Here is a 25,289-nt window from a genome sequence, read left to right as displayed (position 1 = left end):
TTTTTTCATCTTAAAACGAGGAGCATTTGGTGTGGTGAAGCTTCTTGAGTCATCGAGAGACCGGTAATAAAGGAATCGATATGATTGCAAATAATTTCATGAGGATGATTGGCCGGCAAGCTCGGCCGTTTTCTTTGTCGGCTAGATGTTTTGAAAGTGCACCAAGGGGGCAGCACGTTTCGAGTCTCGACACCAACAAGCTCAAGCATATGCAGTATCTAATGCAGTTCTACGAGCCAAAAATTGTGGAATCAATACTGCAAGCTGAATCTTCGATTGATCCAACAGATTATGAGAATAAAACATTCAACACGGTTCAGTTTGCTCCACATTACCTTGATGATTTCACTACTCTGGATCCATATTTTGATCACCTGCCTCAGAATCCAGAGTCATTCTTATCCATCACCCAGTCGAACAAAAGCGACTATCCAAAGAATCAGATCTCTACGGAGGGATCGGAGGAGACCTCAGAATTGAAGGAATTGGCTAAAAAGTTGTCCTTAGCAACAGGGTTTGACGAAAGATACATCTCCAGGCTTAATGTTAAGACGTTGGTGCTTAAAACTGTGAGAAACCAAACCTCCAAGGGTAAAATCAACTCTTTTTATGCCTTAGTTTGCGCAGGTGATAGAAATGGTATGTTGGGCATTGGGGAAGGAAAAGATCCTGAAGAGCCGAGTAACGCTATTCTTAAAGCCCATTGGCAAGCAGTGAAGAATTTGGTTAAGGTGCCCAGATTGGAGGAGAGAACTATATTTGGTAACATTGAACACAAGTACGGAGCTACTGTAGTTCATTTGAGATCCGCTCCCCCTGGTTCTGGACTTAGATGTAATTCGATGATCTTTGAGCTGGCTCAATGTGCAGGTATTAAGGACTTAAGTACCAAAGTGTACCGTTCCAGAAATAAAATGAACGTTGTCAAATGCACAATGGAGGCTCTTTTGGAGCAGAAGACTACGGATGAGGTAGCTTTAGAGAGAGGTAAGAAGATTGTCAACTTGAGGAAGATTTACTACACTGCCGAGTGATCTCTTCATCCATGCATATAGAAAAATTACTGTATATATATTAAGCTAAATTTGAGCCACTATAAGTCACTTCTTCGATCTCTTCTGCGTTGCTTCTGCCATCAATTCTTCGAAAACTCTGGCTTCTTCTGCTTCCCACCTCGACCTTTTGGCATCCTTGAACACTCTACCGACAATAGCAAGTGCTTCTGCCCTTTGCGTACATTTGGCTAGATCTACAGTATCATCATAAAGTACATTATCCACCGTGTCTCGAAGAGCTGAAGATATTTCCATGTGCGATCCTTTCCAGGCAGCAGCAATTATCTTACCCATAAGCATCTTCTCCATGTGTGCCACCTCCTCATCTGTTGGAATGGGTTCCTCTTTAGCAACTTTAGAATTCTTGTCATCAGTAGATTCCGGTACCACGTTCTCTTCAGGGCCTCTACTTTCGGTCACCACAGTATCTTCTGCTGCTCCCTCATCTTCAACCTTCTTCTTCTCTTCTTCCTGCTTCAAAAACTGATCGCGCTTATCGTTCATCGAAGTCAACTCCTGCATTGTTCTCTGTGCATCCAAAGCAGTACTGATGGTTCTGTACGTGTCTCGTATAATACTTCCCTTCTCTTTCATTGATCCATACCAACCGCCAAGTCCTAGAAACGTGTTCTGAGAGTTGAGGAATATATTGGCCTTGGTCAAATAGACTTGGCCTATGGCGTGCAATATTTCAAGACCAAAGGACTCCGTCTTCATGTTTTCTGCTTCAAGTCGGAACTTCTCTCTGAACGCATTCACCACTCTTTCGTCCTTTTCTGACTCTGTATATAATGACAACCTATCGATCAACTTCTTCGTAAGCCCTCCTACGATTTCTTCTCGATGTTTTTTGTTCTCTTCATCAATCTTCTCCCGATGTTCTTTTTTTCTTCTCTCTTTCTCTTTCTTTATTTGTTTCTCCCTCTCATCTACTGTTAAAGTATTCAGTTCACCATTCTCCAATCTCAATGCCTCGGTAGAGGGGGTGGTCCCAGTACTAGTGGTGGCGCCAGCAGGGGTGGCTCCAGCAGTTGTACTCTTATCGGTGCTAGTTGAACCTTTTCCATCCTCTTTACTCCCTTCTTCGTCTTCTTTCTCAAGCTCATACTCTTTACTCAAGTTCTTCATTAACGTAAGCTCACCAATATAATCCAAGAAAGCCTCTCCTCCAAATATCTGGTCAAAGAACTGCTCAGGATCCGTCATCTCCTGTCCTTCTTGTAATCCAAACTGATCGTATTTCTGACGTGACTGGTCGTCACTTAACACCTTGTAGGCTTCACTAATCTCCTTGAACTTCTCTGCAGCTTCCTCATTGTTAGGATTCTTATCTGGATGAAATTTAATGGCTAGTTTTCTGTACGATTTCTTAATTTCCAATCTCGTTGATGTAGGTTTCACTTCAAGACGATCATAGTACGTTGTGTCCGTAACCATGACTTATGTAAGATATGGAATGTAACGGTGAAACAGAGAACTTTGGGGGTCAAAAGATCTTTAACGAGAACGAATTTAGGCGACGCGGAGCGCGGGGGCTGCTGGGCTCTGCTGGTCCTGCTGGTCCTGCTGGTCCCGGTGGCTCCTGGTGGCTCCTGCTGCTCCTGCTGGTCCCTGCTCTACACATCCTTAATTCATTATTCTTACCTACGTTACTTACAATCCCTCTCTTCTCTTCTTCTGAGATGCATTACACCGCTCTCCTTTAAGAATATCCTGTTTCACAAGATTATCGGCTTCGACACGTTTGGGAATATACTCCAGTAAATTACCTAATTCTTCATTATCTTCGACCCGAACTACTCCATTATTATCCCCCATAATATAATCGCCGGGATTAATTACTTCCTTTCTGGACTCTGAATATTCATCAATTATAATTTCCACTGGAACATTGATACCTATCATTTTCACCACCGGGGCATGAGCAGCACTTCCTATTCCATATGAGAATACATCTCTGTTTAAATCTCTATGTTCGTCGAGATCCCGGATTCTGCCAAATACAACTGTACCTCTACTTTTCAAATATTGTGCTCTGGTCGACATGAGCCCCCCGTATAGGGCATTGTTGAGTTTTGTATATGGAGCATCCAATTTCTGTAGGTTGGTTGTTGTTGCGATGATCAATACGGAATCTTCAGGTAGCTTATCGATATATCCACCCTCAATTGCTGGTCTAGGATCATCTTTAGAAGCAAAAAGTACGGTGTATGCCTTTCCAATCATACTAATATTCGATGCATTGGACGAATACCTGGTCAGGTTAGGAAAATAGCCTCCATCCTTATGACCTTTCTTGACTAACGCATCGGATAAGTCGCAGGTGGCGAATTTAGACAAGAACTCAATTACTTTTCTGGCATCCGGAGACATCACTGTGAAACATATAAAGAAAAAAAGATGTATACATTTCTGAGGCAGACTGTCCCAGAGTTTTTCATCCACGCAAGATCTGCGTCAATGTTGGAGGCCTTTACGGATTAAAGGGAAGACGGAAGCGTATTTAAATCGTCCTCCGAATCGACTATAATCGACTCGATATTTCAACCGATCGATCCGAATTCGCCTCGAGTTTCTTGATGCAGAAGCCTCTTGCGGCTCATCTGGACGACTGAGCTCGGTCGTATAGGCCAACCCACTCACAAATTTGATTCATGAAGTGTTTTGCATCTCGCAAGTCGTGACCCTTTGCTGACAACGGGCACTCTTCCGGCCCATGTACACCTTCTCTACCGCTAAATTATCTTTCTCTCCTCTTATAGAACATAAAACCGTTGCGAAGGCCTCGCGAAAAAGAAACCAAAAGATGCATGGAAAATATTTTTTCGGGGAATAGTTTGGCGCCAGAACATCACGTGTCCGAAAGAGGAAAGCCATTCCTCGAGGGACCATAAGACTCATTACGGCTAGCTCTGTGGCTCCAATACTCGTTTGTATATAGCCAACGAGGAGTTTTATTTTATTCTTTATTTTAGTGAGCCTGTTTTCTTCTGTCTTTTCGGCTGATATCTCCTACATGACTTCTTCCGCGTCAAATGTTCTCGGTACAATCGGTACCATATGTTGGTGCGTCCAATTGATACCGCAAATCATTCACAACTATATAAAAAAGAATACTACCGGTCTCCCAGAGAGTATGACTCTATTGTGGTGTCTATGCACTCCTTTCTTTGCTGTTTACTTTGTTTCGGAAGATGCTTCCATTCCAATCCAGTTGCAGCCTCACATGTTTGGTATATTATGCTGGATTGTCTACATTCAAGTCATGCTTTATCCTCCGGTGTCGAGGCCAAAGAAGCAGATCATCATAAGGGCTGGGGGTTTCATTCTTTTTTGGGCAGCGGTGGAAATAGCTTCTGTCATCCCCTTAAGGAAGCTCTACATGGATCGCGGTGTCACGTGGCCCATTCTTATTTACGGAATAATCGCATCGATACTTTTGGCATTGGGTTTAATACCCCCTTACTTTGAACTCTACAAAAGACAGGGACGTGTTATAGGTATAAACTTTATCTTCTTAGCTACCGATCTCTCGGGAGCTATCTTTTCTCTCGCTTCATTAGCTGTAGATCCTGCTAACTTCGATATCATGGGAGCCATTATCTACTCTATATGTGCTTTCCTCGAGATAGGTATATTTGCAAGCCATCTCGTATGGTGTTGCCGCTTCAAATGGTTTGCTAATGGATCATCCGAAGAAGATGTCGAGTCCAAATTAGACACAGTGGATGCGACCAAGAGCTCTACCATCCCGGTGGAAGACACTGAAATTGACTGTCTGAGTGAGGAAGCAAAGGATTTTTAGCATCCCATAATTTACTAATAGACTTATTAATCAAATATGGTGTAATAAATAAGGATGAATAAATAAATATATCAAGGGGTAACGGGTGTAGATCGTCTTTTTTTAATATTAGCTCAGCAAGCATCTGGTTGCTTGGCAATATAGTCAACCGCCTGTCCAACTGTCCTGATTTCATCTGCGTCATTATCTGGTATTATAATTGAAAACTCGTACTCGATTTCCATGACAACTTCCACCACGTCGAATGAATCTAGCCCCAAATCTTTCGAGAATGACGAACTTCCGTCAATCTTAGCATCTTTGTTTGTTTTACTGTACGATCCTAGCAATTCGACAATTCTATCCTGAATAATATCCTTTGTCAAAGGTGGTGCATGGCTATAGAATTTCACCTGCTGTAACTTTCCGAATGCCAGGCTACGCGATTTGTATGCATTGTGATTGTTGCTCAGCAAAGACAACGATCTGCAAACCTGGTATCTTGATTTTAGACAACTAGTATATCCCACCAATCTTTTGGAAGTAGTGGCAGTGATATTTCTAAACATTTTGTTGAATACTCTTTCAATTCTTGCTTTTACCCAGTTATGTTTTCCTCACTAAGTAGAGAACTGACCTCGAATGTATTCGCTAACCAGAGGATGATGGAAAAAAAAACTTCAGCGGCCGGGTAACAAAAGGCTTTTAAATAGGCAGTAAAAAGATGAAAGACGTACTTTGTCTGTCATTCGGTCATCTATTGAAGGCTGGAAAACTATAGGACGAGCAGTAATTAGTCGAAGAATGCTTAGAAATATTCTGTGCAGAGCGTCCCTCATGGGATCTAAGGCGGTCTCGTCGCCACTATTTGCATCCAAGGTCAACATGACCAGTAATTTCATCAACATCAAACCAACCATGGCTGCCATAAAGCCGGTGAATTCGTCATTATTCCAACTCACACAGCAGAGAAATACAACACTCAATCAAACCAGAAAGGGAAATGGTTATGTGACTAAAAGGACCAAGCCTACAAAATCTCCTGCTCTTAAGAAATGTCCTATTAAGAAAGGGGTCATTCTCAGAGTGATGATCTTGAAGCCGAAGAAACCTAATTCGGCTCAAAGAAAGGCAGCTAGAGTCAGACTTTCCAACGGCGAAGTGGTGTCTGCGTATATTCCTGGTATCGGCCATAATGCACAGGAACACTCGGTTGTGTATGTCAGAGGAGGTAGATCTCAAGATTTACCTGGTGTCAAGTATCATCTTATTAGGGGAGCGTTAGATTTGGCTGGGGTTGCTAATAGAAAAACCTCTAGATCTAAATATGGTGTCAAAAGACCTCAAAAGAAGGAGTAATAGCGATGCATTCCTGTATATATCTATCTATGTGTAGCTAATCTACTTGTTGGTCAGTGTCTTTGGAATACTTCGCTTTCCAACTTCTTCAACGTCTCTTCGTAGTCTTTCTTCTGCTTGTCGTCCAAATCAACTGCAAATTCAATTCCTTCACCTGTCATATCTTCCTTCCTAACAAATTTGATTTCGTTAACTGTCTTTTGATGTCTATTAATCACTCCTCCTGAGTACACCAACTTCTTGAACCACCTATACTCACCCTCTCCAAAACAAAACGTTAGCGCTTTACCGGGCTTGTTGGCCCTAGCTGTACGTCCGACTCTATGAATGTACTCCTTGGTAGAAAGGGGAAGATCGTAATTCATCACAAATTTAATAGAGTCAAAGTTTAATCCTCTACTGACAAGATCCGTGGAAATCAATATTCCTCCTTCCTTGTCAAACTTCTTGAATACTTTCTGTCTTTCCTGAGTTCGTATAGAAGAGTTCACAGAAAGAATATTCACTTGGTCGGAAGAGCCGACCACTTTCCTGGACACCAGTAGTTCCATAAGTCTAGATAATCTAATGGCAGACTCGTTAGATTTTGTGAATACTAATCCATGTGTTTTTAAATCATCCTGACTCATGAATAGATGTAACAATATAAGAGGCTTGTAGAAAGATAAAGCTTCCGGAACTCTGATATAATACTCATCCAAGTTTGGAGGAAGCTGATATAATTCGTTGACCAACTCTTCGGAATCGTTTATCACCACTAAATCAGGTTTAAACAACTTCAAATGAGACAATCTTTCTGAGTTTGTGGTCAAGGTAGCACTCAAAATCATCTTTACGCATCGTATACTGAAGCTGTTGTAAAAATCTGCTCCTCCATCTAACTTCTGGTCCTTTTCAATCTTCGATACAAGCAAATCGCACCAATTCTGAAACGACTGATTCAACAATCTATCCGCTTCATCAACCACTAGGAATCGCAGTTGGCTGAGATCAATATTGTAGTTGATTAGATGATCCACCAATCTACCTGGTGCACTCACCAAGATATCCGGCTTGTTCTGCACGTACCTCTCATGCTCGGATGCCAAACTTTGATCATTCTTAAGCATCATAACATTCAAGTTGAATCCCTTGATAAGATTCAATAAGTTTGAATACACCTGACTCACCAACGGTTTGGTAGGAGCCAAAATAATGCACCTGAGTTTGGGAACTGTTCTCTTTTCGAGTGTCTGAACTATAGGTATCAAGTAGGCTAACGTTTTTCCTGAACCAGTGGCTGCATTAATCAGATAGTCTCCAAATGGTTTAGGATTAAGTCGGTTCCTGTTGGCAGCATTGAGGACGTTTTCTATTACACTCACTTGAACACTAAAAGCGTCTTCAATTCCAAACTCCGTTTTCAAATTGGACACCAATCTCTCATCCAACTTCGGGCTCAAATCGCTAAATCTCTTTGTGCTTTCAGTATTATGATATTCTGGTGTAGTTAACCAGTTAAGATTCCTATTTATCGCCTCTCTGGATCTTAATTTCTTGTCCCTGGGCAATTTTGGCTGAGGTATCGGACCAACATCTTTTGTCTCAACTGCTGGTTCTTCTATTTTGCTTAAGTCAGCTTCAACTATCTTATCTTGCAGTCTCATAGTCCGATTAAATCGATCTAAAACTGATGAATGACCTTTGTTTTCTTCTTCTGGAACGCTATCATCAGAACTAGTTGAATCCGTGGTTGACGCATCTGTCATTTTCTCGTCCTGGGTCTCCTCCGTGATCTCGTCCTGCGTATCCTTCTTAATCTCCTCCTTGATCTCCTTTTTGATCTCCTCCTTGATCTCCTCTTCAATCTCTACTTCCAATTCTTCATGTCCACCTTCGCTCTCACTCTCACTCTCAACCTCACTTATCTTTCTCTTTCTATCCCCGAAAGTTGGATCAAATCTAGCTGCAAACATCAAAATTTCACTACTTACAAATAACAATCTTGTTTGAAGATCTTTAAAATTTTCATATCTTTATCTCATCTCATCGAAATAATTTTTCACCTAATATTTTGGACTTGGTCCAACGAGTGAGTTACATTATTGTATATTACTTATTTCCGATATCCAAATAATTTGCTGTTAAGTCCTCTGAGGACTCCACTGATGTCAGTTTATTCTGCAGCTTATTCAATCCGTCCTGTAATCTCGCAATCTCCTTCTGGAATTTCTTACCGTAAAAGTCCACGTAATATGTGGCTCCGTTATAACTTGCTGTCAAGAAGATGAGCGAAACAAAAACGGAAGCTGCGTATTTGTACTGGAAAAATAGCGGGCAGAGACTCATTGTGGTCAACTGGTACCCGTACTGAATAAGGGTGAAAGCTACCACCGGAAGAGGTTCGGGCAGTGAGTTCACAAACTTTCCGATAGGTTTGTTTGCAAATGCCTTTCGAAGATATTCAAAAGATGTCACTTGACCGTTCTTAATCTTGTCAGCTCTTCTGATTGTAATGAAATAGTGGTATGTCAATTGCCAGATGAAGTAGACAATGGATGTGTAGAGAATTCCATACATGAATTCCCAATGCTCCAACTTGAGCGAACCTGGGAACCTTTTCTTCTTGAATTCGTAAGATAACTCGTGGGTAATCACATACATGACAACTCCAGGAAGAATGTGAATGAATGTAGATGTACTTTTATCGATGGAATGGAGTACTAGTTTGTTCCTCCACGTTACCACGGCAAATGATAAGGTCCCCCAGGAGAAACTAGAGCATGTAACGAATAGCATTTTGGATCCAGGAAAGACCCAGATGTATAAAAGAAGGAGAACATTCACATAGTAGCAGAGATCTGCCAAATAGAACCCCCATCCCATCTTGTAATATGTGATGAAACGAATGGGCATCAACGCAACAAACAACACCGTATAGAGAACATGAAACCACTCGGGATGCTTTCCTATCACCAATCCACATAGAAATATTATGTAGAGAGTGATGGAAAAGAATAATTTCTCGGTTTGGGATGCCTTGGTCGTCTTGTCAATGCGAACATAAGCCTTATCAAACGTCTCATCGAACAAACTCTTCAGCTTCTTCATGTCATCTTTGGACACATGAAAATGAAGTCGCCGTCTTCTCTCATCATTGAGTTTTCGCCCATAGTTCTTCATCCACTTGTAAGTGTTATGGTTGGTGAGCTCAAGGCTAACGTTCGATGGATTCAATAAATCCAATAATGGTATACTATCGAGGCTAGAATTTGATTGTGCAGTTCTCCATTTTGGCGTCGTAGGACCAGAAGCAGGCCCGAATTCCGGAGTGCTGGATACGCTTGAGTCGGTAGAATTCATAGACATAGAGTAGGTTGAGCCTGCGCCTGAGGTCTTGCGCTGGTTATATGATGAGCTTGCATCAGGGTAAGCATTGAAGTAAGGAGTAGATGATGACTTGGAAATATCATTGGAAGAACTGGAACCACCTTGCCCCGGCTCTTTCATTTCTTTTCGATGATCAAGCATAAAAGAATAAGAAATAGTGCGAAGAAAAGTTAACAAGACAAGTTTTAGATATAAGATAACCAACCCCAACAGATAAGGATCCATCACTAAAAAAATTGTTAGGAGAAAAAGATGGGCGCACTGATTTGCACGTGTGATTAAGCTGTCATGTCGCGCCAGTGTGAGAATTAGATACAGGTACAGCAGATAGCGCAGCTACCGCAGCTACCGTGACACGGTAGAGAGATACTAGATACACCAGATTACTTGTTTCAAGATGACCTGTAATTATATCTTCTCTTAGAGAAAATATATTACCGAACTCTTCTTAAATCATCCTTCTGTCCAAAGTCTTTTTATAATTAAGGCAGTGTATACCAGATCTTGAAATTTTTCACTATGAAAAGTTAAGATCTGAACTTGTTAGCAGGCTTATATGGTCTAGTGATTGTACAAAATATGGTATATTTCGAGGATTCGGAAAGACGGCAAAGAAAGATCCCTGCTTACAGGATCATGCAGGTAAGGCGGATGAGAAAACTGAAGGACATGACTAATAAAGTTTGGCCTAAGGTGTATCGCCATGAAAGTGAGAGTGATGATGATGAGCGCGGCAAGTCTCATACCAAAGCGAGCCTTCTTCGAATCATACTTTCTTTGAAAAATAAGTATCATGTGAGTACCATTACAGGATATAATCCGGTAAGGGATAAGATTCTTGAACCAAATCTCTCAAAGAAATCATTGGATCGACTCAAAGTTGCTATAGAGAAGCGAAGAGTGCTAGATGAGATACATTTACCGTCTATCCGAGAAGACAAGCTGCTTCAAGATGTGTTATGTGAAATGAAATCTAGCAGAACTAGTGGTTTTGAAAGCACCAACAGAGTGTATGTTGCAGGTAATAGCAAATATGTTACAAATGAAATGGATCTACAAAAGATGGATCTCAGTTCATATGAGGGTACAGTTTGCCAAATCATTAAGAATGCTGAGAGAGAATCCAATTCAGCGGAAAGTCATCAGACCGAATTCTATTCAGAGATGAATTCCCTTCACGGTCATCAGTTCAAAGATATTCGAGAGGAATCCCAGAGATTTGATCTTCTGAGTATGCTTGAGGATACACAAGCCAATCTATCAGGCTATACTCAAGTTGAAGAAGATGACACTTTTGAAGGACTTAAATATGCGGATTTTGCTAAAATAAGGAACTTCGATCCTTCGAAATCTGTTTAGTTTACATATATGGTCATTATTTATAGAATACAAGAGGTTAAGCATGTCTTTGTCTGAGTTCAGCTTGGGTTAGGTCATGGGGTGCTATATCAACAAGGGGGGCCTGGGCTACTGCCTCCACTGGCTCTGCTGCCTCCACTGGCTCTGCTGCCTCCACTGGCTCTGCTGCCACCACTGGCTCTGCTGCCTCCACTGGCTCCGCTGCCTCCACTGGCTCTGCTGCCACCACCGGCTCTGGCCCTGTCACCATCTCCACATCTCCATTGAACCAATACCAAATGGGACGAAGGGGAGACTCGCACGAATGTAACTTCGGGAACATATCATTGAAAAAAATAAACATCTGCCCAATTAAAACCCCGGCAAGTTCGGATTTCCACTCGATCTTAAAGTTATTCGTAACGAGTCTGGATAGTAGCACAGACACCACTGGAAGATAGAGGGACCTAAAATTGATAAGACCCAGGATGGTCATTTCCACGTCTGGATTCCTTCGAGACCATATATAAAGAAGTGTATCATTCAAGTAGGATCCCATCATATACAAGTTTCCCACCATGGAAGAATAGAGAAGTAACATAGTGCATAATACAAAAAGACACCACACATAGTCTTTAGTTCTGGCGTATGTCTGCTCCAATGCCTTGGAATATCTTGTTACCACAAACAATGTGAACAGCAAATCAAAAGAGAAGGTTCCGAAATAGAAAAAAGACGATACTATTCTATAGTATTCACCTCTTTTAAAGACAGCATCCGGTGTGTAGTAACAGTCGGACCTTGTTAGAAACCCTGCATATTCAAGCAAAGAGACGCTTACCACACCAACCAAATATGTTCTAGTGACTGGAGGAATCTCCATTAGCCAATCTATAGGAATACGTTCCATATTCGATAGGATAAAGTGGCTCAAACGATGTAATCAAGTATAACCAAAGTGTATAGTTTAAAATGGTTCTTTTTGTTTAGGTGTCTTTGTTTTTCGCCCCGGATGGATTTTGGTAGTTGGCGCGGGAATCTCTGGGTCTTAAATTTAAAGGCCCCGGTAGCCGGTTAATAGTGCCTACGTGTTTCTTCTTCATAGGATCATGCAAATAGACTCTACGAGATTTAAAGGTACCAGGTATGGAACGAAGTCGGAAAAGAATGTTGAGGAACCGTTTGAGTATCTTCGACATCATACAAAAGGAAAGAATTTGAGGGGTCTATTGATCGAAGCATTGAATCTAATCTATAAAGTTCCCAAGGCGGATCTGGACAAAGTGGTGAAGATCATCAACATTTTGCACATTTCATCGCTAATTATCGATGATGTTGAAGACAGTTCAGTTATGAGAAGAGGTAAGCCGTGTGCACATCGTATATTTGGGATTCCTCAAAGCATCAACTGCTCCAACTATATGTACTTCAAAGCCATGGAGTTAACTAGAGAGTTGGTAGGGGAGGAAGATTTGAAGCTGCAAAATGATTGTATAGGTATTTTTATTGACGAGATGTTGAATTTACATCGTGGTCAAGGCATGGATCTCTATTGGAGAGACAACTTCATCTGTCCGTCAGAGGATGACTATGTGGACATGGTAATTAATAAGACGGGTGGTTTGTTTCGATTGGCTGCAAGGTTGATGGGATTATGCGTGGGCAAAGAAGTCCCGGAAATGATCGAGTTTTGTAATGTTTTAGGCATTCTTTACCAAGTTAAAGATGACTATCTCAACTTACAGAGTGAATCCTATCAGAGTAATAAAGGGTTCTGTGAAGACATCACTGAGGGTAAGTTTTCCTTCCCTATCATTCATGCAATCTTGGTATATGGGAAAGATTCAGGTGCAGAGTACCAGGAATTGCTTAATATTTTGAAACAACGTACCAAGGATCAAGAACTCAAGAAGCATTGTCTTGAACTCATCAATCGTGCGGACGGTGGTGAGTATTCAAGGCAAACGATTGATAAATTGCTGAGAGTCGCTGAAGAATTGATTGTCAATATTACCAAGAAGTATGACGATAATAATATGGTTGATACCAAGTATTTCCTAAGCACTTTGAGTAAGCTAGCAGGTATATAGATTTAATTAGCTTGAGGATTTATGACATTGTATGTGTTGCGGTAGGTTGGCGAGAAAGGTGACTTGAGAATGGGGGCATTGGGCATTAGTGATGTAAGTGATATGATCATCAATCAATAATTGAGACAATGAGGATGGCAGTATTTAAAACTGAAATTTACCTGAAAAAACAGGCAGTTTATCTGATTTACCAGATACATCTACTTCATGATTCAGAATATATAATAGAAGAATAGAATGAGAAAAAAAATTATTAGTTGACCCTGAAATCTCTCTGAGTTGCATTCGTCATAATACATCAGTGACATCAAACCAGTGAAATATTGTATGTAGTTCAAATTTACACTAAAGCCGAAGAAGATACGGTTTGATAATACTGTATTACGATCCCCATAAATTGCCTGTTTGGGTAGCAGACCGATTGACGCGACTAAATAAAACCACGCCATTTCACGCGGCTTAAGTACTCTGAAAGAAATACATATACGATGATTGGCTGTGAATATTAGTATTACAAGTTTGAGTCCTTAAGATCTCTTCACAGAGCGGAAACAAAGTGTCTCGAACACCGCTGTGGAAATAATAGAACCTACCAGTATGTATGCTTTAGTAGGACACCTCCATCCACCGTACCACCATCCACCGCACATCCATCCACCCCCCTACACCACCCCCAGGTCCCAGCGTGGTGAGACGCAAATTTTTTAGAGTCCTCGCAGCCAAACAGATTTCTCTATTTAGAGTTATGCCGTTGCCATATATATAATCTTTCGATTAATTCATCGACCTAAGTTTTTCGTTTGTTTAGAGATTTTAACTTTCCTTTTATATCAACTTTCTATTATTCACATCACAATGTTCGCCAATACTATTAGGGCTGCCCTTAGACAGAACACTAGAATGTTGGCCATTCCAGCCACAAGAGCTGCCATTCCTGCTTTCAACAACAGTGCCAGACTCTTTGCTGTGAGAAATTATTCTGATCATGATGATGAGACCTTTGAGGAATTTTCCGTTAGATACGAGAAGGAATTTGAAGAGGCATACGATTTGTTTGAGGTTCAGAGAGTCTTGAATAATTGCTTCTCATACGATTTGGTTCCTTCTCCTTCTGTGATCGAGAAGGCATTGAGAGCTTGCAGAAGAGTCAACGATTATGCTACTGCTGTTAGAGTCTTTGAAGGATTGAAAAACAAGGTCGAAAACCCTCAACAATATAAGGCTTACCTAGATGAACTAAAAGATGTTAGAGAAGAACTTGGTGTTGATTTGAAGGAGGAGTTATTCCCAGAACAGGCTTAAGATTTCATCTAAGAACCTCATTTTATTTATTCTAATCAACTCAACGGTTACTTACTTTACTCTTTAGTCAGAGGATAAGTTGGTTGGTTATACATATCTTTTTTTTTTCGTTTATTTCAGATTTATTGTTATCAAAGTTGTATCAAAATTGTATCAATTGTAGGTGGGTGTTAATCACTAATAGGCTCTCATGACGGCACTTGTTAACCAATCAGAAGAAGAAGACTGAGTAATATCTGTGGCTAATTGAGTGGCGCAATTTGAGGAGTAGCTTGACAGCACATTTGTGGCTGTGCATTTGTGGCTGTGCATCTGATAAGAGTGTTCAAACCAAATTCCCATTGCGGAAATAAGTAAATATAAAAAGAATATTCCTTGTAAACAAGTTGAACAAAAGACTTGAGAATCCTAGTTATCTTAGATGTCCAACTCTTCTTCTAGTTATTATTATATTTATCATCGAACTTGCAATGGGAAAAGATTCTTCAGTCTTTGAAGGTCAAGTCTGGGTTCCAGACAAAGAGGAGACTTTCAAGAAGGGTACAATAATCGAATCCATTGATAAAGGTAAGAGATGCAAGGTTCAATTGGATGATTCCAGTAAAACAGAGATCTTTGATACTGAACAAGTTCAGAAGTGCAATCCGAAGAGCTTTGAGAAGTGCGATGATATGGCTTCTTTGACCTTTTTGAACGAGCCTTCTGTCGTCAACAACTTGAACTTGAGATATACGGATGACAATATCTACACCTATTCCGGCCTTTTCCTAGTTGCTGTCAATCCTTACAAGGAAATCAATATTTACAACAATGATTTCATTCAAATGTATAAAGAATCTCGTCAAAAGCTCATTACTCGGTACCGTTCTCAATCTACTGATACCAATTCCGCAATTAGTTTGAGAAACATTGTTAAGCCTCATATCTTTGCCATATCTGAAGAAGCTTATCAACATCTTCTCAGAGATGGTCAAGATCAAAGTATCCTAGTTACGGGTGAATCTGGTGCCGGTAAAACAGAAAACACAAAGAAGGTCATTCAATACATTCTTAGTGTTTCAACTAGTGAGAAGAATAAAGATGCTGCTCACAAGCTTGAAAGCCAGATCATGCTTGCCAACCCGATCTTGGAAAGTTTTGGTAATGCCACCACCGTAAGAAACTTGAATTCTTCAAGATTTGGCAAGTTTGTCAAGATCAACGTCCTTCCTGCAACAAAAGAGTTGACAGGCGCTCATATCGACTGGTATTTGCTTGAGAAATCTCGTGTGGTCATGCAGAATGAAAACGAGAGGAACTACCACGTCTTTTACGAACTTCTTAAAGGTGCATCTGCAGATATGTTGAAGGAATTGCAGCTTTCTCGTTCAATCAATAAGTATTCTTATCTTCATAACGAAAAGGTTGGTAGTATCAACGATAAAGCCGAGTTTGACAATTTGGAAGAGGCCTTTGGTATCATGAACTTTGACATCGACGACAAGCTTAATATCTACAGGATTTTGGCTGTCATCTTACATTTCGGTAATATCACTTTCCGCAATCCTAAGAATGATACCAGACAGGCCATTCTCTCCGAATCTTCTGCCTCCATCATCGAGACGGTGTCTAAGCTTCTTTCTGTTCCTTCACAAAAACTAAGAAATGCCATCGTAACTTCGAAGGCCAAAGCTGGTCGTGAGATCATCACACAGCACAGAACCGCTTCGCAGGCCAAATTCACAATTGATGCACTAGCAAAGTCTTTGTACGAGCGTCTTTTCCAGTACTTGGTTGACAAGATCAACGAGAACTTTGATTCTAACACTGTTTTCGCTATGCAGAAATCCAACTATATCGGTATTTTGGATATTGCTGGTTTTGAAATCTTTAAGAAGAACTCTTTCGAGCAGCTCTGCATCAACTATACCAACGAGAAGCTTCAACAGTTTTTCAACCACCACATGTTTGTATTAGAACAGAGCGAATATCTGAAAGAAGGTATCAGCTGGCAATACATTGATTTCGGCCATGAACTAAAACCCACCATTGAGCTTATCGAAGGTAATGGCCAGAAGAGTAAATGCAGTATTTTCTCGATTCTTGACGAAGAGTGTGTTGTTCCCAAGGGAACGGATCGGTCTTTCTTGGACAAACTATTTGGTCAATTGGAAACCAGGGACAAAAAAGCTGATAGAACGAAGCTTTGCTTCAAGCCTAATAAGGTGAGAGATGGATTTGTAGTGAAACATTACGCTGGTGAAGTTAAGTACTCCATTGACGGATGGCTTGACAGGAACAAAGATCCATTGAGCAGCACCCTCGTTGAACTGCTCTCCGGGTCTAAAAGTCTGTTTGTTGCTGATATGTTTGAGTGTCAAAAGCAGGAAATGTCGAATCTTACGAATTCACCAGTGAAAGGTGGAAAGAGAAGACTGGGAAGATTCAGAACCGTTGCGCAGCGTCATAAGGAGCAATTGGACGACTTGATGCAGCAGTTAACACAAACTCATCCACATTTTGTTCGTTGCATATTACCTAACAACCAGAAAGCGCCAGGGAGGTTTAACAACGAGCTTGTCTTAGCCCAATTGAGATGTAACGGTGTCCTCGAAGGCATCAGAATTGCACGTTCCGGATATCCAAACAGAATCAGCTTTGAGAAGTTTGCTAAACACTATGCTATCTTGGCCAAGAATTCCTCAGATGGGTCTGAAAATTACAAGCACACTTGTGAATTAATCTTGAAAGATTTGGACTTGGACTCGGAGGTATTTAAGGTGGGTCTCACCAAGCTATTCTTTAGAAATGGTGTGTTAGCCTCTTTAGAGAAGGTGATGCAAAACAAACTTGCAGAGATTATGACTCAATTCAAAGCTCTATTGCATGGAATGCTAGCCAGAAACAAATTGAGAAAGAAGATTGCAGAATACAGAGCTTCTAAAGTCATCATTCAGAACTTCAAGAACTATAGTAAGTTGTCCGACGATCCTTGGTTCAAATTGGTTTCTCAATTGAAACCAACATTACTTGATTCTAGTGCCATGGAGACTCAATACATTGACAGAATTCAAGAGCTCGAAGGCAAGATCACTGAACTTACAACAACGGTTGAGAGTACAATGAGTGCCAGAAAGGACCTTCAGAGTAAGTACAATTCTTTAGAAAGCTCAATCTCCGGAGAGCGCCAACTATTAACTGATAAGGATAGAAAGTTGGAGGAAAACCAGAAAAGAATTGTCGCATTAGAGAAGGAGATGCAGGAAAAGTCTGAGAATTTGGATAGGCTTGGTGAAGAGAAGATCTCTGCCACTCTATTGCAGTCGGAGAAGAAGAAATTGGATGTGGAAGTTGCCAAACTCTCTAGCCTGTCTGAAGAACAAGTCAAGGCTAAGGAAAGTTTGAAGGAAGAGATCAAGGTGTTGAAATCATGCGTAGATACCAAAGAAAAGGAGATTGCGGAGATTAAGAATAAGTTGGATACAAACAACACTGCTTTGCATAGGTCTTTAAAGGAGACGGTAAGTTCTTTGTTTTACAGGGTATTAAACACCACAATATTGCACAACCAAACCATTTTTCGATTTACTAACCACATATTTTTTTTCTTATAGGATTCACGTTTACGAGAACTCACGGTAGAGAACATGAATCTCAAGAGATCCATAGAGACAAAGGAGGCTTCAGTTGCAGAGTACAAATCTCTTGTTAGAAAGAAAGGAGGAGAACTTTCCAAAGCGAAGTTAGAACTGGACGAAGCTCAAGCTGCCAGTAGGAGGACTGAGATTGATGCATCCACTGTTCAGGAGTTACGAGAGTTAAAAGTCAAGTACAAGCAGATGAAACATGACTTCATTGAAGTGAAGACTTTACTTCAAAGTAAGATAAAAGATGAAATTGATTTTGATAAAGGAAGACAGAAGTATGACAAGGATGTTTCTACCCTTAGGGAGCAGCTAAATGGCTTGAATCAGGAACTTCAATTAGAGAAAAAGATGTCCACAGAACTTCATTCACAACTACAAGAAGCAAAGACCGACAATGAGAAGTTATTGATGGTCAAGAAGCATACAGACGTTCGTATAGCGGAGCTGAATTTCAAGCTCTCACGAACACCAAACAGTGAAAATATAACTTTCTCAGGCGATCATAAGAAGCTGCAGGATGAAATGGAGATGCTTCAGACAAGGCTAGCCGCCGAATCTTATGAGAATAGGCAGTTACGTGTTCGTCTACGGAAAGTTGGGGCTGATACAGGAAGTGTAAGCGATTCACCTCTTACGCAGAGTCCAAGATTGTCTGTGAGTGCGCAGGCTTCTAGTGGGGCTGAAATTAGTTCAAATTCTAGTATAACAAACGAGCTTTTATTGGAGAGGGCCGCCAATAAGAGGCTTGAAAGGCTAAATGTTGAACTTCAGAAACAATTATTGAAGCAAAAGAATAACTCCAGGGAGATTCACGGAATGGAGCCTATTGAGAATGATTATAAGATAAAGTATCAGTTAGCCCAAATGCATATTGACAACCTCCAGGATAGAATGAAGCAGTTCAAGTCTGAACCACTATCAGGATCACCATTGCAAGATAGTACGAATAGCGTCAAGAACCTTGACAACATTAAAGATGTGTTCGATCCTATGAACAAGGAATCTCTACTGATGAGGCAAGAGAACTTGAAGTTAAGTTCAAGGTTGAATGAGACGCAAACCAAATTGAAAAGGCTTCAAATGACAAGTAACTCTGCATTTGTTCAGCAAGAAGATATGGCCAAATTAAGAACGAGGCTGAAGATCATTGGAAACAAGAACATGTCTTTACAGGAATCTGTGGATTTCTACAAGACCAGGGCTGAAAACTATTACGGTAAGATTGAAAATGCCGAGGTTGCTGTTCAAAGCGCACAGAGAGCCAGAGATATGGTGATGGAAGAGTTGAGCCAGATTAAGGAGCAGTTGGAAAAAGCACAGAATGAGTTTAAGGTGTCGGATATGACGGCAGCCAGACTCAACGCACAAATGAGAGAGACAGAAAGGAACTTGTCAGACAAAGTGTTTGAATTAAAAAAGTTGCAAGAAGCATACAACAGCTTGAAAGAGAAGTTTGAGAATTCGGAAGAGTTGAGAACTTCTACGTCATCGTTCAAGAATCAATCTCGAGACAAAGAATTAAAGACTCTTAGTGAGGATTTGTTGAAGTCGATGAATAAGGAGACGGAGTTGAGTAAGCGAATCAAGAATGTGACAATTCAGATGGAGGTTTCCAAAAGAGAGTCACAATCTTTAAAGTTCAGCAAAGTTGAATTGAACAAAGAAAAAGACCGGTTGACAAGATTATTGAACGAGACAGTTGAGAAAAGGAATTTTGTTGAAACTGAAAATAAAGAGTTCTCTATGAAGGTGAACAACTTGACTTCTCAGGTAATGACATTGAAGACGACGAACGACGATCTCGTGAAAGAAAGAGATGACTTACTTGAATCGAAGAGATCTTTGGAGAAGAAGGTTGCCGAGATCTCGAAAGAATTTGAGAACCATTTGGTTAAGGTGAAGATGAATGCATCAAATGCAGTTAACGTGGTTCAACTTTCCGGTCAGTTGAAAGATTCGAAGAAGAGTATCGATGATTTGAATCGACAACTAATATCCTACAAAAATCGGGTGGAAGATAGCGACACATCAGCGAAGAAGATGAGAGACGAAGCTCTTATGGTTATTGAAGAGAACAAGGCATTGATGAAGTACAATATGGGATTAAAGTCGAATATTGAAGAATTGCAATTGAAGTACGAGGAAGAGATGCATTCTCAGGAAGATCATTGGACCAAAAGAGTTCAAAAGCTCGAAGATAAGCTCTATATGAGCAACGCTACTAAGAGAGACGATGAGCAGAATGTGTACAACCTAAAGAGAAGCATCGAGGATTTGCAGCAGCATAAAGAGATGCAAGAAACATCTATTAAGAGATACACGGAACAACTGGATTATCTTCAGAAGACAGTGAACCGAATGGATGGGAAGATATCAGACCTTCAGAAGAAAGATGTAGAAAGCGTGTTGAGACTCAAGAAAGCACAGAGAGAAGCTCAGGATTCTAAGGAAAGAGCCCTTACTCTCGAAAAAGAGCTAATGGAATGGCGTACCAATGGAGTGGCTGTGTAAAGTAGACATCATATAATTTGGCTAAGCATAATTGAAACATGTTCCTTTCCTCCTCCTAATGGCCGGCTCTATCCCCAAATCGTCTCCGTTTGTCCTGAAACCGGAGCGAGAAATTTTTTTTTCGTACATTGATTTTTCAGAAAGTGAGTCAGTGGGGAAGATGAGATAAACCAAGAGACACAATAGCTTTCGTTGACATCTTCTTTCTGAACCTCATTATTATTATTGCTACAATGTTTAGATTGCCTATAAGAACTGTTTCAGCACGCAGCCTTATTGGCCTGCGTAGTGTCCGTCTTATCAGATGTTCATCATCGTCCACTTCAGCTTTAGCTTATAAGACGCTGCATAGAAATAGAAAGAGACCGTCGCTACCAACAGTGAATGAACCTACGTGGTCTGCTGGATCAGCAGTTTCATCCATAATTTACGAGACTCCTCTGCCTTCGAAGTCTCCAAAGACTCAGCACGTGTTGAATTGCTTGGTACAGAACGAACCTGGTGTTCTTTCGTTGGTCTCTGGGACACTGGCTGCCCGTGGCTTCAACATCGACTCTTTGGTTGTCTGCAATACAGAAGTCAAAGATCTTTCGAGAATGACGATTGTTTTAGATGGCCAGGATGGTGTCATTGAGCAGGCCAGAAGACAGATCGAGGACTTGGTTCCTGTTTATGCCGTGCTTGACTATTCGCACTCGCAGATCATTAAGCGCGAGTTATTATTGGTGAGAGTATCACTTTTGGGACAAGAATACTTTCATGAGTTGATTGCCCACCACAATCAGGAGGGTGAAGCTGCTGAGGAGGAATATAGAAGCGAAAAGTACCATCCTAAGAACTTAGCTCCTTCGCAAGCATTGAGACAGAAGTATGAGCATCTGGGGGCTATTAAGCAGTTATCCGATGAGTTTGGTGGGAAAATCGTCGATATCTCCGATAGAAACTGTATCATAGAGCTAAGCGCAAAACCAGAGCGTATCAGCGCTTTCATCGCCTTGATAAGACCTTTTGGTGTCTTGGAACTTGCTCGTTCGGGTATGATGGCTCTTCCTAGAACTCCAGTTGATGGAACTCAAGACGATGGTACGGATCCAACCAAGGATGCAGCAGATGTTGTCGATGTTTCTCAAATGCCTCCTAGCTAAGTATCAACTATTTATATACGTGTATACATTTTAATTTGATCGTAACCAATCCCATTTCCTTGTACATATATATATATATATATACATATTTACCTGTTTCATAGCTCAAAATCAGCACCTCCAGAACCGGGGATTCCATCAATCTCAAAAGTTCCGAGCATTGATTTGACTAATACATCCACCAATGCTTCAATATCAATATGTGCTGAGCCATTCATTATCACTTCAGACAAGATCTCCTGGAAAACCGTCATATCCGTGATATCAAGAAGCACATTGTCCAATTTGCACGACACAATCATCATAATATCCCCATTATCCGAGACAACCATTTTGGTGATACTTTCCTTCCACTGTGAGATGTCAACATCACCAAACTTCTCTCCCTGATACTTCAAATTTGAAAAGCCTTTCATCTCCTTCACTTTGAATCCTTCCACTGAGATGTCTTTAAAATTTAAAATCACTTTCAACACACCACTAAGCATTGGCGTTTGCGAATCGGCCAGGCCAAAGCTCATCTCTTCCATGGTAACGTTCTCCACCACTTGAGAGCTTAAATCTGTTATATTGAGGGGAATATTCAAAGGCAGAACTACTTCCTTTAATACGCTGGAAAGAGTACTGGGGAGACTCGAAACGGAGTCCATTCCAATCAGAAGACTCACTGTATCATTGTGTACGATGGTATCCACAAATTTGGAGAGTGGTGGGAAATCTTGATGCTTGCACGTGTCAGAAAGTTTGTCAAGATCGGTATTGAAGTCCAGAGAGCACGAGATGTTATACTCATCAGAGTTTTCGATAATGAATTTCGAAGTTTGCAATGATGCCACATCAATTTTTGGATTTCCATTACAATCATTAATAAATATATTCCAAACTGAAGACGGAACATCCACTTGGTCAAGGTCAACGATTTTCAGCAAGTTCTTGATAGGATTTTCCAACAGCAATAAATCAAACAGACACTTTGGCAAATCTTTAGATTTCCCGTTTTCAGAATCCGTAAATTTGACATTGGAGACATCAACACTATTCAACGACAATCTTGACACCAAAGAAGTAGGAATATCAATATCCAAAGGAATCATCACACCTTTAAGAGGAATATAGCCATTAAAAACCAAAATTTTAACGTCTGCATCTCCCTTTAGTTTCAACTTGGAATTAGGGGTTCTTAAAATCTTCTCAATAGTTCCAAGAACACCTTTGGAGTCAGGAAAAACCGTCAGGTATACATCCATATCAGTATTGGCCGAATCCACCACCCTGGCAGAGAAGGGAGAAATATGCACCCTACCTAATTTCAGGTAGTCATCTTTAATTTCGTCATAGACTAAAAAGTCAAGATCATCCACCTTCAAATTCAATTTCCTAGTCATAAAGCCTCCTACTTTGAAGTATTTTCGAGCCAAAGGGTCCTCAATCTGGGAGAAGTTGTTGTGAGACACACCCATCACTTCGAAGTTGACACCTCCAGCATCAGAAACTCCAAGAAAGTTGAGATTCTCCAAATCAAAGGTCGTCCCTTGAGCGGCATAGTCTCCAATATTAGGAAGAACTGCTTGAAAAAAAGTGATAATAATTACAACCAATAAACATGATAACACTGCTATGGGTATCCAAACATCCAGTCTGTACCGCCTGAATGTTGTTCTCCAATCCCGTTTAGGTGACTGAAGAACAGACTCAATCAAAGGGGTCGATTCTGAGTCCTCGGTCATCTTTGAAGAAGAAACAAGAAATGAGCAAGTTGATGAAAGGAAGTCAAGTCCGCAATTAAAATAGAATTCATTGTAGGAGAAAGAAAAAAAAAAGAAATAAAAGAGACATCAAAAAAAAAAAAAAAAAAAAAAAAAGATTTTAAATAACTGAAAAGTAGTGAAAAAACACTTCCAGTCCACCACAACATTGATGCTCGTTTATCAATATCGCCATGTTGTATATGATTGGACTAGGCCTTGCGTATTCCACAGATATTACTGTGAGAGGTTTGGAGGCAGTTAGAAAATGTAAAAAGGTTTTCTTGGAAGGATATACTTCTATTTTGATGGCTGCTGATAAAGAGTCTCTTGAACAACTTTATGGTAAAGAAGTGATCATTGCTGACCGTGAACTGGTTGAATCTGGATCTGAAAAGATTCTTGAAGATGCCAAAGACGATGATGTGGCATTTCTAGTGGTGGGAGATGTGTTTGGTGCTACCACCCATACAGACTTAGTCATTAGAGCCAGGGAGTTGGGCGTGAAAGTTGAGTGTATCCATAATGTGTCGGTGATGAATGCCGTTGGTGCTTGTGGGTTACAACTATATAAGTTTGGACAAGCCGTGTCCATTGTTTTCTTCACGGATAATTGGAGACCGGATTCTTTCTATGATAAGATCATGGAGAACAGAAAGATTGGACTTCATACCCTTCTTTTATTGGATATTAAGGTAAAGGAACCAGATTTCAAAGAGTTAATGAAAGGTCATTTAGTGTACGAACCTCCAAGATATATGTCCGTGGCACAGTGCTGCCAAGAACTCCTCGAAGTTGAAGAGAAGAGAAAGCAGGGTGCATATACACCTGATACTCCATGTGTGTCTGTTTCCCGGTTAGGAGCTGCCGATCAGGCCTTCAATGCGGCCACTTTGAAGCAGCTATCCGAGTATGATGCCGGTAAACCTCTTCATTCCGTAATCATGTTGGGTCATCAAGTTCATGACCTCGAGTTAGAGTATTTGCTGGAGTATGCTAACGACAAAGAAGCCTTCAAGGCAGCCGTTAGAAAGGATCAGGAGAAGAGGTGAATTAACTAGTAGAATATAGAAGTGTGTTTTTACGAGACGATCGACGCGTCGAAGATAAAATTAGTAGTAAATTGCCGGTATCGTTTTCTTATCGAAGATGCGGCTAATCTCATGTATCACAACTTCCGCATACAATCTTCTTGTTCACTACGTAGACGATAAAGATTTTTATTAATGACAGAACACAAACCAGAAAAGAAAGTGTGTGTATTTTGCGGTTCTTCCTTTGGCGTGGATCCCAACTTCTCTAAGAGTGCTTCGGAGTTAGGAGTTCTGCTCTCTAACAACAATTACGGATTGGTTTATGGAGGAGGCACCACCGGATTGATGGGATGCGTGGCAAAAGCTGTTGCTTCGAACGGTTCGTATGTTCATGGAATTATTCCGGAAGCATTGGTTTCGAAGGAAAGAAAGAATCTTGACGAAATCAAGAAGATGAACGAAGAATTAAAGGAATCCGTTGAAAATCATCGTGGTGCTACCCCATTAGATGATAGCTACGGCAAAACAACTATCGTTCCAGATATGCACACGAGAAAAAGGATGATGGCTCAAGAAGCTGACGGATTTGTGGCCATGCCCGGTGGATTCGGTACTCTTGAAGAAGTTATGGAGATTACTACTTGGTCCCAACTTGGAATCCATGCTAAGCCAATTGTTCTATTCAATATTGATCATTTTTACGATGAATTTATCGGTTTCTTGGGTAACTGTGTTGCTAAAGGATTCATTTCTCCTGAGAATGGAACCATCATCTCTGTTGCTACCACTCCGGAGGAGGTTATTTCAAAGCTTCAGAGCTACAAAGTTCCCGAGGGAAGGTTCAATTTAAGCTGGAAGAATCAGTAAATGCCGAATATCCTTCCAAATGATAGACTTGTTTTCATGATTTTTGTCATTGATGTTTAGAGGT

At 40.7% G+C, this 25,289-nt stretch overlaps 16 protein-coding genes across 16 annotated transcripts; 10 read left to right on the top strand and 6 right to left on the bottom strand.

The window, feature by feature from the left end:
* Window positions 1–104: 104 nt before the first annotated feature.
* Window positions 105–1,034, top strand: FOA43_004186 (uncharacterized protein; the record flags this gene model as incomplete). The annotated part of the gene is made up of 1 exon (XM_038924429.1): window positions 105–1,034. One exon carries the CDS (start codon window positions 105–107, stop codon window positions 1,032–1,034), a length of 930 nt encoding a protein of 309 aa, XP_038780357.1.
* Window positions 1,035–1,100: 66 nt separating this feature from the next.
* FOA43_004185 (uncharacterized protein) lies at window positions 1,101–2,492 on the bottom strand (the record flags this gene model as incomplete). The annotated part of the gene is made up of 1 exon (XM_038924428.1): window positions 1,101–2,492. One exon carries the CDS (start codon window positions 2,490–2,492, stop codon window positions 1,101–1,103), a length of 1,392 nt encoding a protein of 463 aa, XP_038780356.1.
* A 216-nt stretch (window positions 2,493–2,708) lies between these two features.
* Window positions 2,709–3,428, bottom strand: FOA43_004184 (uncharacterized protein; the record flags this gene model as incomplete). Its single annotated transcript, XM_038924427.1, has 1 exon — window positions 2,709–3,428. The coding sequence occupies one exon, from the start codon at window positions 3,426–3,428 to the stop codon at window positions 2,709–2,711; it is 720 nt and encodes a 239-aa protein (XP_038780355.1).
* Window positions 3,429–4,191: 763 nt separating this feature from the next.
* Window positions 4,192–4,860, top strand: FOA43_004183 (uncharacterized protein; the record flags this gene model as incomplete). The annotated part of the gene is made up of 1 exon (XM_038924426.1): window positions 4,192–4,860. One exon carries the CDS (start codon window positions 4,192–4,194, stop codon window positions 4,858–4,860), a length of 669 nt encoding a protein of 222 aa, XP_038780354.1.
* Window positions 4,861–4,973: 113 nt separating this feature from the next.
* Window positions 4,974–5,408, bottom strand: FOA43_004182 (uncharacterized protein; the record flags this gene model as incomplete). The annotated part of the gene is made up of 1 exon (XM_038924425.1): window positions 4,974–5,408. The coding sequence occupies one exon, from the start codon at window positions 5,406–5,408 to the stop codon at window positions 4,974–4,976; it is 435 nt and encodes a 144-aa protein (XP_038780353.1).
* A 235-nt stretch (window positions 5,409–5,643) lies between these two features.
* Window positions 5,644–6,198, top strand: MRPS12 (37S ribosomal protein S12, mitochondrial; the record flags this gene model as incomplete). The annotated part of the gene is made up of 1 exon (XM_038924424.1): window positions 5,644–6,198. One exon carries the CDS (start codon window positions 5,644–5,646, stop codon window positions 6,196–6,198), a length of 555 nt encoding a protein of 184 aa, XP_038780352.1.
* A 53-nt stretch (window positions 6,199–6,251) lies between these two features.
* Window positions 6,252–8,153, bottom strand: FOA43_004180 (uncharacterized protein; the record flags this gene model as incomplete). Its single annotated transcript, XM_038924423.1, has 1 exon — window positions 6,252–8,153. The coding sequence occupies one exon, from the start codon at window positions 8,151–8,153 to the stop codon at window positions 6,252–6,254; it is 1,902 nt and encodes a 633-aa protein (XP_038780351.1).
* A 136-nt stretch (window positions 8,154–8,289) lies between these two features.
* Window positions 8,290–8,841, bottom strand: FOA43_004179 (uncharacterized protein; the record flags this gene model as incomplete). Its single annotated transcript, XM_038924422.1, has 1 exon — window positions 8,290–8,841. One exon carries the CDS (start codon window positions 8,839–8,841, stop codon window positions 8,290–8,292), a length of 552 nt encoding a protein of 183 aa, XP_038780350.1.
* Window positions 8,842–10,146: 1,305 nt separating this feature from the next.
* Window positions 10,147–10,926, top strand: FOA43_004178 (uncharacterized protein; the record flags this gene model as incomplete). The annotated part of the gene is made up of 1 exon (XM_038924421.1): window positions 10,147–10,926. One exon carries the CDS (start codon window positions 10,147–10,149, stop codon window positions 10,924–10,926), a length of 780 nt encoding a protein of 259 aa, XP_038780349.1.
* A 1,088-nt stretch (window positions 10,927–12,014) lies between these two features.
* On the top strand, window positions 12,015–12,995 carry FOA43_004177 (uncharacterized protein; the record flags this gene model as incomplete). The annotated part of the gene is made up of 1 exon (XM_038924420.1): window positions 12,015–12,995. The coding sequence occupies one exon, from the start codon at window positions 12,015–12,017 to the stop codon at window positions 12,993–12,995; it is 981 nt and encodes a 326-aa protein (XP_038780348.1).
* Window positions 12,996–13,850: 855 nt separating this feature from the next.
* COX6 (Cytochrome c oxidase subunit 6) lies at window positions 13,851–14,297 on the top strand (the record flags this gene model as incomplete). The annotated part of the gene is made up of 1 exon (XM_038924419.1): window positions 13,851–14,297. One exon carries the CDS (start codon window positions 13,851–13,853, stop codon window positions 14,295–14,297), a length of 447 nt encoding a protein of 148 aa, XP_038780347.1.
* A 470-nt stretch (window positions 14,298–14,767) lies between these two features.
* FOA43_004175 (uncharacterized protein) lies at window positions 14,768–20,434 on the top strand (the record flags this gene model as incomplete). Its single annotated transcript, XM_038924418.1, has 2 exons — window positions 14,768–17,797; window positions 17,891–20,434. 2 exons carry the CDS (start codon window positions 14,768–14,770, stop codon window positions 20,432–20,434), a joined length of 5,574 nt encoding a protein of 1,857 aa, XP_038780346.1.
* A 233-nt stretch (window positions 20,435–20,667) lies between these two features.
* ILV6 (acetolactate synthase, regulatory subunit) lies at window positions 20,668–21,579 on the top strand (the record flags this gene model as incomplete). Its single annotated transcript, XM_038924417.1, has 1 exon — window positions 20,668–21,579. The coding sequence occupies one exon, from the start codon at window positions 20,668–20,670 to the stop codon at window positions 21,577–21,579; it is 912 nt and encodes a 303-aa protein (XP_038780345.1).
* A 98-nt stretch (window positions 21,580–21,677) lies between these two features.
* FOA43_004173 (uncharacterized protein) lies at window positions 21,678–23,306 on the bottom strand (the record flags this gene model as incomplete). Its single annotated transcript, XM_038924416.1, has 1 exon — window positions 21,678–23,306. One exon carries the CDS (start codon window positions 23,304–23,306, stop codon window positions 21,678–21,680), a length of 1,629 nt encoding a protein of 542 aa, XP_038780344.1.
* Window positions 23,307–23,518: 212 nt separating this feature from the next.
* On the top strand, window positions 23,519–24,376 carry DPH5 (diphthine synthase; the record flags this gene model as incomplete). Its single annotated transcript, XM_038924415.1, has 1 exon — window positions 23,519–24,376. One exon carries the CDS (start codon window positions 23,519–23,521, stop codon window positions 24,374–24,376), a length of 858 nt encoding a protein of 285 aa, XP_038780343.1.
* Window positions 24,377–24,550: 174 nt separating this feature from the next.
* Window positions 24,551–25,225, top strand: FOA43_004171 (uncharacterized protein; the record flags this gene model as incomplete). Its single annotated transcript, XM_038924414.1, has 1 exon — window positions 24,551–25,225. One exon carries the CDS (start codon window positions 24,551–24,553, stop codon window positions 25,223–25,225), a length of 675 nt encoding a protein of 224 aa, XP_038780342.1.
* Window positions 25,226–25,289: the final 64 nt, after the last annotated feature.

This window comes from Brettanomyces nanus, chromosome 4 (assembly GCF_011074865.1).
Source record: "Brettanomyces nanus chromosome 4, complete sequence".
Taxonomy (NCBI): Eukaryota; Fungi; Ascomycota; class Pichiomycetes; order Pichiales; family Pichiaceae; genus Brettanomyces; species Brettanomyces nanus.
The sequence above is the reverse complement of the archived record's forward strand: the minus strand, read 5'-3'. Positions and strand labels throughout refer to the sequence as shown.